General features: G+C 29.0%; 2 protein-coding genes across 2 annotated transcripts; one reads left to right on the top strand and one right to left on the bottom strand.

Moving 5' to 3' along the window:
- Nucleotides 1-3,718: 3,718 nt before the first annotated feature.
- Nucleotides 3,719-7,713, top strand: LOC110605460. The gene is made up of 5 exons (XM_021744053.2): nt 3,719-4,275; nt 4,369-4,621; nt 5,664-5,762; nt 6,243-6,457; nt 7,522-7,713. Exons 1-5 carry the CDS (start codon nt 3,845-3,847, stop codon nt 7,595-7,597), a joined length of 1,074 nt encoding a protein of 357 aa, XP_021599745.1. The 5' UTR covers nt 3,719-3,844; the 3' UTR covers nt 7,598-7,713.
- A 1,981-nt stretch (nt 7,714-9,694) lies between these two features.
- LOC110604756 (probable galacturonosyltransferase-like 10) lies at nt 9,695-11,002 on the bottom strand. The gene has a single exon (XM_021743046.2). The coding sequence runs from the start codon at nt 10,863-10,865 to the stop codon at nt 9,753-9,755; it is 1,113 nt and encodes a 370-aa protein (XP_021598738.1). The 5' UTR covers nt 10,866-11,002; the 3' UTR covers nt 9,695-9,752.
- Between the last annotated feature and the right edge of the window lie 792 nt (nt 11,003-11,794).

The following is an 11,794-nucleotide window of genomic DNA, read 5'->3' as shown; positions in this document are numbered from 1 at the left end:
CAGTATTGTACTTACAGACACAAGCTGAATCCTCCAAAATTGCAACTGTAGGCTGAAATGAATGCAAGAGTCTCAAACAGATGTGGGCCTGATCGATCTGCACACCTAAGCCTAACCAGTGAAGGTCAGTTCACAAAACTCTATAGATTCTTTTCTTATCCTGCTGGATTCTCCTGGCTTAAAAGACTTCGAGTCGAGGAATCCAGGGGTCCTACCAATTACCAAGCCAGCAACACATCCATTCAATATAAAAAAAGAAAAAAATATATAAAAATTTAGATATTATTGCGGTAGATACTGTAGCAATTAGGAAAATGGGATGGAAAAAATCATAATTTTTGTGGTGATAATCTAATTGGAAGAAGTATCAGAGTCATAATCACTGCTTGGTAGTTGGTCCCCTTCAGATTTTTGGTTCTTGTATGAAATTGGATCTACCACAGTACACCTGATATCAATTATCCTTTATATATAATATTCCTAAATTAGCCTTCTTGTTTTTTGTTGGCTTTTTATATTTTTATCCTCCAAGTTGCTTAGGGAATGGAAAAAAATTATTAAATTATAGATTGCGGAAAAAATTATTAACAATTGAACCTTTTCTTTTGGCTTATTATTCAGCTCGTCATGGGCAGAATCAAATATAAAAGGGATAATTTTATATATTATATTTTGAAAATATTTAATGAGAAAGCGGTCCTAAAAGTTGAATCTCTTATGTTTTTTAATTATAAAATAAATGTTTTTTTTATAAGCCATAAAATAACTGTTTAGTTATTGGCTTAATGTAAGAAGAACTTGACCGTTCATAGTGGCTATACCAATGATTAAAAAAGCAAAAAAAAAAAAGAAGATATTTTTAAAAAATTCAATTAAATTTTTATATTTTGATTTAGTGATCAAATAAATTCGATTTAATTTTTTTAGTTAAAATTATATATTTTTTAATTTAATTCAATTTTTTAATTAAATTTATATATTTTTAAAAAATTAAATAAGTTTCTATATAAATAAAATATCTTTTGATAATAGAATTTTTTATAATAAAATGTTATTTTTGTAATTTTAAAAATTATTTAATATTTCTATATATTTTTTAAAATTTTTATGTTAATAAAATACTAAATTTTTGATATTTTAAACTATAAAAAATATATATTTTATTATTGAAAAAATAATTTTATATCAGATTATAATATAATATAATATAATATAATATAATATAATATAATATAATATAATATAATATAATATAATATAATATGCTTGATACAAATTTTAATTACCCTTAAAATTATTTGTTTATAAAAAACAATTTGCGTTTGAAATTTTTTTTAAAAAAATAAAATTTATTAACGAATTTATAATCAGAAATTTTAATAAGAATTTAAAATATAAAAAATAACTTTTTCCTTTAAAAAAATCATTTTTATTAAAATAATTTATTTTTTATTAAAAAAATATTTTTCATTCATTAAATTTTTTAAATGTTCAAATGTTATAAAACAAATAAAATCTAAATATATTAAAAAACCAATTGATTCACATCTATTCGTATTTTATCACAATATTGAACTCATTTAATTTCTGACCGATTTCTATGGCAAAGTGATAAGTTCTGATTTATAATTGAATGGAAATATTCAAATAACCTTAATATGATTACTTTTACCAATTCAAGCTAAGCCGGCTGTATATACTGTTGAGAACAAATTTCATAAAATATATTATAAGCTCGGTTTAATAAAATAATATTTAGTATTTTAATATGATTAAAATATTAATATTGAAAATACTAAATTATAAAATATAATTTTTTAACTATTAATTAATTATTTTTAAAATTTTTAATATTATTGAATATAATTTAAATCATTATCAAATTATAAATACTATATTTATTAAATTATAAAATAAACAAACGAACTTAGGTCCACCAATGTGATTTGTAAGCGTTAATTGTTTTGTTTAAAAAAAAAAAACAAATCAGACGTGGTTTAGCCGACAAAAACAAATCCAAGCAAAATACAAATAAAAATAAATTTAAAAAGCACTTTCCAATTATTGGGAGCCAGTTTCGAATCCAAATTGGACACGTTTGAATATTATTAAGATTTAATTCTTAAGCAGCAACTGTTACGCTCTCAGTTTTCAAAAAGAAAAAAAAAATTGTATGATTCTTTTTTTTTATTTTAACAGAAGGTATCATTATTGTAAATTTAATTTTTCATACAAATAAATATAATAATTAATTTATATATTTATTATACCAAAGATTTTGTTGAAGAGTCTGAATTTAAGTAAACTCTTCAATAAAAAAATGCAAAACTTTTAAATTCATTAAAAAAGTTTAAAATACCATTTTTAAATTTTAATTTTTTAAACTATTTTTTTATTTTTTATGAACATGCGAACTTATATCCCTCACTGTTGATATTTGATATCTCTTTTTATATTTTATTGTTTTACTTTGATTCGTAATTTCTAAGGAATAGAGTAGTGAAATACATAAAATTTAATATTTAAAGTATAAGGGTGAATGAGATTAGCTTAGGCTAAATATATAATTGGCTCCGAAGTTTACATAAAAAGCTAATTCATATTCTAATATTTTTATTATTAATTTTTGATACATGCTATTTTTAAAAAAATATAACTATTTAGCTTCTTATATATGAAAAATATAGTTATTTAACTTTTTGTATATGAATGTAATTTAATGTATTTTGATTTTTTTAAAAAGTAAATAGTCACTTTCTATAAATTTAAAAATTTAGATATATTTTTATAAAATTTATGAATTAAATAATTATATTTTTATAAAAGTAATATATAAAAAGTTAGCAATGAAAAGTTCAATTTTGTTAACTAATTTTTTGTTTAAATTATGTATTCAGTCAATTAACTTATATGCATAAAGTTAGTTTTTTTAAAAAATAAAATTGGATGTAAAAATAAAAGTAATATTTTATTTGGTTGGAGTTAAATTAATTAAGAAATTTTAAATTTTAAAAAAAATTAATATATTTGATTATCATTTTTTTTTAATTTTTCAAAAATTTAAAAGAAATAACGAAAAATTACTTATAGGATTTAAATTAAACAACCTCTAAAAGTAAGAGGTGATTTAATAATTTTAATATTTAAATTATATTTAATTTATTTAAATTACTTTTGATATTTTAGAAATTTATTAACTTTTTAAAAAATATTTAAAAGGGTAGTTTAATCTCTTGAAATTTTAAAATTCTTATTTTACTATTGCAGTATAACTTTAGCACACCGGACAGCTGTCTGAATTTAACGTATGGTAAGATGGCGGCGGAACCGGACCAGCTGTCTAAATTCCAATGGTTATTAAAAAAAATTATTATATCGTTTCAAAAACACAATTAAAATGTTTTATATTTTATAAAATTATTAATCAATTTATTTAATATTAAAAAATTAAAAAGTATAAATTTGTAAATTATAAAAATTAAATTGTATGAATATCAAAGACGATTTTTTTTTCAAATGAAGGATTAGTTTTATAATAAAAATATTTTTACTAATAATTTTAAAATAAAAACAAATTATTGAATTTAATTGAAATAAGTAATTTAATATAGTCTTTGATTTTAATTTTGTAGATTTGGATCTATTAGTAATTCTTTTAGAAAAAAAAATTAAACCAGCAAAAAATAAAAACGGAATTTCTGGCCAGACTTAACGCTGCGCAAAAGATCCTTCCACGTCGACAAATGCAGAGACGCACATAGTCACAAATACAGTTCCAAGAAGATAGAGAGAACAAAAGAGAGGGAGAGAGAGAGCTCTCTCTATAGCTCGACTCCTCACATACATGGCGGCCGCAGCTCGAGCTTTTACTCTTTCTCGCATCACCGATTTGTCATTGAAACATCTCACCTCGTCTCCTTCTACGACTCCGTTTTCCCGCCACAATCTCTTTGCGCGGCCTCCTCCTTCCGTTTCGTCCGCAGCCGCCGTCACTGTCAGCTGCCTCAGCAGCGGCGGTGGCGTTTCCGACGACTTTGTATCAACTCGGAAGTCTAGCTTTGACCGCGGTTTTTTGGTAATCGCTAACATGCTTAAACGAATCGAGCCTCTCGATACCTCCGTCATCTCCAAGGGAGTTTCTGATTCCGCTAAGGATTCAATGAAGCAGACTATTTCCACAATGCTAGGGTTGCTCCCATCCGATCAATTCTCTGTCATGATTAGGGTTTCAAAGCATCCTCTCGATAGCCTCCTCATCTCCGCTGTCATAACAGGGTAAATTAGTCGTTTCTTGCATAAAATTTTAGATTCTGATTTTTTATTGGTGACTTTTGATTAGGTTTTGATTTTTTGTTGGTGTAATTTTAGGTACACGCTGTGGAATGCTGAGTACAGAATATCTTTAATGAGGAATTTGGATATATCTGTGGAAAACTCGGAGAAATTGAATTCCTCAGAACAGAACGAGGAATCAATAGAGCAGAGTGAAGAGAGCGAGAGTAGAGGTGGTGAGATTGGTATTCAAGATTTAGAGATTAGTCCAAAGGTTTTTGGGGATTTGTCGCCGGAGGCTTTGAATTATATTCAGAAGTTGCAATCGGAGTTATCTAATGTGGAGCAGGTGGGATTTTTTTTCTCTTGACAATTGGTTTAGTGTTATTATGGCTACGTTTTTTTGAGGAAACTGCAGAAAATATGCAGGAAAGAATTTTGTTTTGTTCTTGATAGTTAGTATTCAACTTACGATCGAACTACTTAGCCTTAGTCGCAAATTCCTAGTAGGAGCACGGTCGTTGTTTCTATGTTGTAGATTTGTCAAGTGACTAATTTACAATTTAGTGAGTAGTGCTCAATAATGCCAAGTGTTCTTAAAATTGGTCTGATTTATTTACAGGCAGTAAAGTATAATACTTTTCTTGCTTTTAAAATGTGTCTACATGGTTGCTTCATTGTTTTCCTTCTTATGCAAAAGCATCTTCCATCCAGAAATGGAGGGAAAATGGCGAATTGGTGTGTCTAGTTTGATCTTTGACCATTCTAATTTGCATATTGACATAAGATCATTATGCTGCAAATTCAATAAAGTTTGAATTTAATTTGATGACAAAGTAATACCTACTAATTACCTTTTCAGGAGAATCAGGAATTAATCTAGTATCAACTCTAATTAAGCAAATGTTTTCTGCATTCTAGAATTTTAATAATTAATATGGATTTAAATATTATGATAGCAATTGTGGACTGGCTTCTAGACGTTTAATCTTTTGGTAAAATTTTAGAGGTTTAGAATGCTTGTGGTGCTGCTACCATGATGCAGCTGGACTTTCCTGTTGGATTTAATGAAAGTTTTGATGTTTAGGTGCAGAGGCATCAGTTTAGATGCTTGCCAAGTCTAATGTGTTGTGGCTAGCATTTTGACCAATTTTGTGCTTCTCTCATACTTTTTTAGCCTTGAACAAATATTATTATGTAAATTGTGCCAGACTTTGTGTAGTTTGTGGGGATTTGACATTTGCTGGTGCCAACTCCTTGGTGGGACAGCACAATTAATTATTTATACTTTTTGGTTTAAGATATGTCTGTTCTTACTTTGCAGGCTACCTGCATCTTAGATGATATGTTTCTTGATATTCTGACATCAGATGATTGATCTGTTGTTTCAGGAATTGGATGCCCAGAAGAAAGAAACTATGCAAATAGAATGTAACAGAGGGAGTAGAAATGATTTATTAGAATATTTGCGTTCGTTGGATTCTGAAATGGTAATGACCTGCAATTTCTTGATCAAGATCAAGCTACTTTATTTGGCATAATGCTCAACTTCACCTCTGTACTTATTGGAGTTGTTCAATTTAATCAATTTTTAACTTTTTGTCTAAATTAGTCTACAAATTGTAATTAAAGCATAATTTAGCACAAAAACTGAGCTTCTTATTTCTTGGCTAATTAAGAAATCAAGAAATTTAGTGCAGAAATTTTGCTGTGATCTTCTTATTTCTGGACTAATTAAGAAATCAAGATATCTAGTGCAGAAATTTTGCTTTTGAGGCTAAGTTAAACTTAAATTGAAACTTCTTAGACTAATTTAGACAAAAAGTTGAAAACAGACTAATTTAAACATCTCTAATGAGTGCAGGGGTGGAATTGAACATTTGGCCTACTTTATTTTGAAGCTGATGTTTGTATGTAAGCCTGTTAGCTGTTTGACACATCTTCTTTTTGTACTTAAATATATTTAATAGGTGTCAGAATTATCTCGACCATCATCTATAGAGGTGGAGGATATCATTCACCAGCTCGTTCAAAATATAGTAAGAAGATTCTTCAAAGATGATCCCACCTCCAATTTAATTGGGCATTCAATCATAGGAAATACTGAAGATCACAAAGATACTGCAGATGAATTTTGTGATACCATAAGAACTTCTCGTGATTACCTAGCGAAGCTGCTTTTCTGGTTGGTATTATGTTGATACTCTCCATAAAATTTCTGTGATTTTGTTATTTATACTCTAGTTTTGAACGTGTAGTCATGAGCTTAGGTGTGGAGCACACAGATTCATGCATTGGATACCAACAGATTTTAAGTAGGCTGATGTTTTTTCAATTTTTACCTTGCAAGGAAGAGAAAAAGAATGTATTTGATATAAATTTGAGAGCAGATAATATGTTTGGTTAATAACAGTGTTCTTAAAGGTGCTCCTGGGGCGCAAGTGCACCAGGCTGCACAAGCCTCTTGGCTTCAAGAAGTAAAAGGCGTGTGATTTTTGCGAGTTACAGCCTTGCACCAGGCACGCCTCAGGCATGCCTCAGGCACATTTCACTCATCCTCATTTCTTTTTTAATTATACCTAGTACCAATGACTCCTGGCCACATCAGCACAACACCCTCTCTCATAGGGCAGTCCAGAAATGGAAAGACTTAAAAGTTTTCAAGACATTAGTATCTTAGTAGTTTATTTTTATTTTATCTGAATTGCAAAAGTTTAATGTTTATTAGTTTCTTTAGTTTTATCTTATTTTTACTTCAGATGGATTATTGCCATTTATTTACTATTTAGACTTTGAAATGCAGTATAGTTTTTAAGACATTGATATCTATAATAGTTTTGTTTTATTTTATTTGCAAAAATATTGCTACTTGTCTATTTGAGTGTTAACTATTATATGATGTCGTTATAAAATTTATATAAACAATTGTATGAATGATATTTTTTTGTGTCTCACATCATTCAAGCAAGCGCCTTCGTCTTACTCCTAGGTCCTAGGATCCTTTGTGTCTTGTGTCTTTAATAACTGTGGTTAATTCTATGGAAGTGTACTTCCTAGATATTTATGTATACTGTCTATATCCCTAGGCATATGTTGCTATTTTATGTACACTTTACACAGATAGGTACTTCCTACTTCCTAGTCATAGATCAATATTCATTGTAGATGTTCATGTCTACCAAAAATGATAGTCCTTTCGAGTCCTTTTCGCATATTATATACTGAAATTGTTCTCTTTTCTGTTGTCAGGTGTATGTTACTAGGTCATCATTTAAGAGGCTTGGAGAACAGATTGCATCTAAGTTGTGTTGTGGGATTGTTGTAAAGAAAAGGAGGCATGTACATTCTTTTCTTTTTGTTAATCTATGTACCTATTGCTTTTTCAAATATAAACCATTTATAGTTGGATTTTTTTTTATCCCAAAAACCATTTTGTGCTTCCATCCACTTCTTACTTTTCCATGAAATCTCCAAAAGCAGTATATTCTCTCTTTCATCCATCTGAATCAAAACCTTGGCTACAGTGCTTAGATTTGCATGAATAGAATTCCCATTTTGGCATCGAACTTGTGTGAACTGTCATCTTTCTTTTACCCCCAAATCGTTAAAATAATTTTGCATTACAAGATTAAGATGGAATAAAATGAATAATCTGGTTTGGGAAATTATGTGGTTGCCGGGGCATGTTGTATTACCTCACTGTCCCAATACCATCAACGCCCTGCTGTAGTTGTTTTAGTTACAGATTCCCAAAGGCGTGAGACAACACTTTGCTAAAATTCAGCGACGCATTCAAGGAAGTGTCCCTTTGTAATTTGTGTAATGAAATGGCCAGGTTATGCAAAGAATCATCTCATTCGTGAAGCTCCTCTAAGAATCAAGAGTTTTCAGGAGCCTGGCACAGTGTAATCGTAAGCCCTAGTAACCCAGCTTGTTCTCAGACGACAATAAGCGCGTTCAGTAATCGCGTGTTTTCACGCAACCATGTTATCTTTTCTTAGACCTCTGTTCAAATATGGGACATTTACAGCTTGTTTGGATAGGTGGAAAAGGGTATGGAAAATAGTTAAGGTAAAATAACCGTGAAAAGATACTCTCTTGTTTAGTTAGAAGAGAGAAAAAAAAAAGAGTAGAAATCAAAGTAGAAATGTGAGATATCAAAGGAAATATAAAATTATTTTCCTTTCCATTATCATTTATTTTCCTCTTTATGTTTGAATAAAGAGAGAATAAAAAAGAGAAAAATAAAATCTATTTTCCTTTCCCTCCTATATTTTATCCAAACAAAATTTTAATGGCAAGGATTTATGGTCTTCAAGCCTTTTGTCCTGAGAATTCCTACCTTGAGCATTCACCAAATAAAGGAAACCATAAGAATCATTGTTTTAAGTTTGTCTGTCATTCTCAATGTGTTTATAATAATGCCTGGTTGATGATTGGATTGAAACCTGAAAGAAAAAAAAAATCACTTCTTTTATTTTTTTGTCTGAAGTAATCCTCACTTAAATTAAACGGGAGGGCAAACAAACTATGACTGTCTAGTTGCAATCAATCATCTTTGTGGCTTACTAGCTTACTTTATGAATTACAGGATTGTTTAGTCGCAATCAACATTTGGATGTAGCTTCCTAATACAGGATTTTTGTCCACAAACTTCCCCCCTACTAAATTGGTAGGACAACCTAAACACATGAATGGGTTTCAGATTACTTTCCAACTCTAACCTTTGTTTAGATTTTTTTTTTTAGTTCTCTCATTTGAAAATAAGAAAGAAAAAAAAAAAGAAATGGTGAAAAGAAGGCCATCCCCTGTCCTCTCTCTAGCTTCTAGAGAGTGTTCTTCCTTTTTTCATTTTCTGTCGAAACTATTAGACTAGCTTCCTTTTGAAGATTTCCCTCTACCGTTTACTTTTAGTTTTTTGCTTTTCATTTTTCTCAAATCAGAGGAACATTGTGAAGTACTTTTGAATTTAAGTTTTGCATAGTTATTTTATGTTTGGTTTTTCTGGGTTAAGAGGGAATGTTACTTATAATCGACACAGGTGAATAATTTTTAAGTGGATTACATTATTTGTAAAATTCTTAAATTTTAGGTAGATTCGGTATATCCTGAATTTAAAAATATTAAGTAGATATCATTTTTTTTAATAAAAAAAATTAATTCACTTATTTATATTTTGAAAGTGCTCATTATTGATAGACTGAATTTAAATAAATATTTTTTATAATATCTAGCAGCAATTAAAAAAATATATATTTTTTTCTTTGTTTATAAATTTTACAATATTTTAATTTAATTTTTTCAAATTCTCTTTCTTAACCTATCATATAATAATTATTTTCTATTTTTTAAAAAATAAGTTATATTTTTTTTATATTTCAATAATCTATTTTTGATTTTTCTCTTACCACAATTTTAGTACTTCTGAAAATTTTCAAAAATTTGAATTACTCCACCAAACAAGTATAAACAAAAATTAATCATCTTTGCCTTCTCTTTTGATGGTGGATGTGTGGATGGCTCTGGTGTTTATGAAGGTCGTAAGGTGCCCATAAATAATCAACAGGGCAAGGTTTCATATCATCAAGCCTCCTCCATGGCTTCCCTTTACCACTCCAATGCAACAAACTCACAGGTCCTGGATGCAATGACCTGCAACTTCTAACTACATTATCCCCACCAAGACCATGCTGGTTCCATCTGTGATCAATGGCTTCAACGTCTCCACCAAACACCAACAAAAATGGTGGAAGAGAACCCAACTCATAAATCCTCTTCTCTTTCTGAATTCTCATCCATTTCTCAATATCCCTTGTGTAATCACCTTCTCTCCATCTCTCCAAGTCCATCACCATCACCCCACTATTAAAATAACAAGCTCTCTTCCCTTCAAAAAGCCTGGAAATCTCAGGATCTGACCAAAACTCACTGTTGAAGTAATTGCTGAAGTTTGCGTGACAGTATTCTGGTGCCCCAATTGTTCTTGAACCAGTAAGAGGAATCCTCCATAGATTTTTAATATCATCAACAACTATTACATCTGAATCCAAATAAATCACTCGTTTAATGGAGGGATCCAGCATATCAGCTAAGTAACTCCTTGCGTAGTTCAATGGATTGTCGAGAGCTTGACGAATGGAAGTTGAGATTAGATTATTGACCAGATTCTCATTGAAGGTGTAGACCTTAAACATCAAAAATGGGAATACAGATTCTACAACCTTGCTGAGTTTGCTTGGACTAATCAGCCCTGAATCGGAGGCAATTAAATGAAAGAAAATGTTTTCTGGGCAAGAAGAATGTTTGAGAACTGAATGGATTGCAGCTACTGTGCCTCTCAAGTACTGAGGATCCAGTGTCATAGCTACATGAACAAGCGAAGGATTAGAAGGTAGCAACAAACAATTCACAGCAGCACATTCATTTCCATTTTTATACTCTGGGGCTTCAAAGAATTGCAGAGAAAAATCAAACCCATCAATCTTTCTTTCATGGAAATCAGTTTTACTGTGAAATGATCGAATTGCATTACTAGGAAAGAAGAAGAAGAAAGCAGAAATGATCACTATGGAAATGGGTATCTGAGGAAACATTAGGAATTAATCGGAGAGATGAAGCTGAGAAAATGAGACTGTTGTTGTAGAAGAGGGTATTTGAGATTTGTAGTTTTATATGGAAAGGACAGAAGAGAAAGAAAACAATTGAATTAAGGAACGCGTCTACGACGTGTGAATATGGAAGCTTCGCCTGGTTTGAACGTTTGTCTGCCGCTTGGAAGTTGGATGTTTCTTCTGCAACGCGTCTGCTTTTAATTTTCAAAAATTGAATACTCTTGAGAAATTAGGATTTATTCACTGTGCTGTGTCTAACAGGCTAAACCTGTTACTTGACCTTTCATTTTTTATTAAAAAAAATAAAAATATTTTAAAAATTAAAGAAAAAAACATTTCAAAATTTTTTAAAAAATCTCTTAATAACCTGTGGAAAGTTTATGAGAGGTTTTTTAAAAAAAATAATTGATTAAGTTTTTTATATTAAAATTATTTTAGATTTTTTTATATTTAACTGTTAATATCAATAAATTTATTAATTAATATACTTTTAGCATTTTACAAATATTTTTATATATTTTTTAAAATAAAAATTAATTAATAAATATTTTATATTATAACGTAAGTTTCCTTAACAGTCACACATAGTGTCTAATTAACATAAAATTATTAAATAATTTAATTAAATAATTTTATATTAATTATTTTATAGTAAATAGTATAGTAAATAGAGATGATCACGGGTCTAATATTTTTAATAATATAAATTTAAATAGTTAAAATAGAATTCGAAATGAATAAGGGTTTGAAAAAATATTCATTATGAATTTCGGATTGTCTTTCTATTTTATTTATTGAGTAATAATTATTTGAATTTATTTATATAAATAACTATTTTAATATAATATATATATATTTTATAATAATATTTATATTTTTTATATTTTTATTTAAAATTTAAAATTTAAATA

Source organism: Manihot esculenta, chromosome 17 (genome assembly GCF_001659605.2).
Source record: "Manihot esculenta cultivar AM560-2 chromosome 17, M.esculenta_v8, whole genome shotgun sequence".
Taxonomy (NCBI): Eukaryota; Viridiplantae; Streptophyta; class Magnoliopsida; order Malpighiales; family Euphorbiaceae; genus Manihot; species Manihot esculenta.
Note: the sequence above shows the minus strand (reverse complement) of the source record. Positions and strands in the feature narration are given on the sequence as shown.

Coding starts and splice junctions, on each gene's coding strand:
- LOC110605460 (XM_021744053.2), top strand. CDS start 3,845: ATGGCGGCCGCAGCTCGAGCTTTTACTCTTTCTCGCATCACCGATTTG. Junction 5,763..6,242: donor GTTCGTTGGATTCTGAAATG/GTAATGACCTGC, acceptor TATATTTAATAG/GTGTCAGAATTATCTCGACC. Junction 6,458..7,521: donor CTAGCGAAGCTGCTTTTCTG/GTTGGTATTATG, acceptor TTCTGTTGTCAG/GTGTATGTTACTAGGTCATC.
- LOC110604756 (XM_021743046.2), bottom strand. CDS start 10,865: ATGTTTCCTCAGATACCCATTTCCATAGTGATCATTTCTGCTTTCTTC.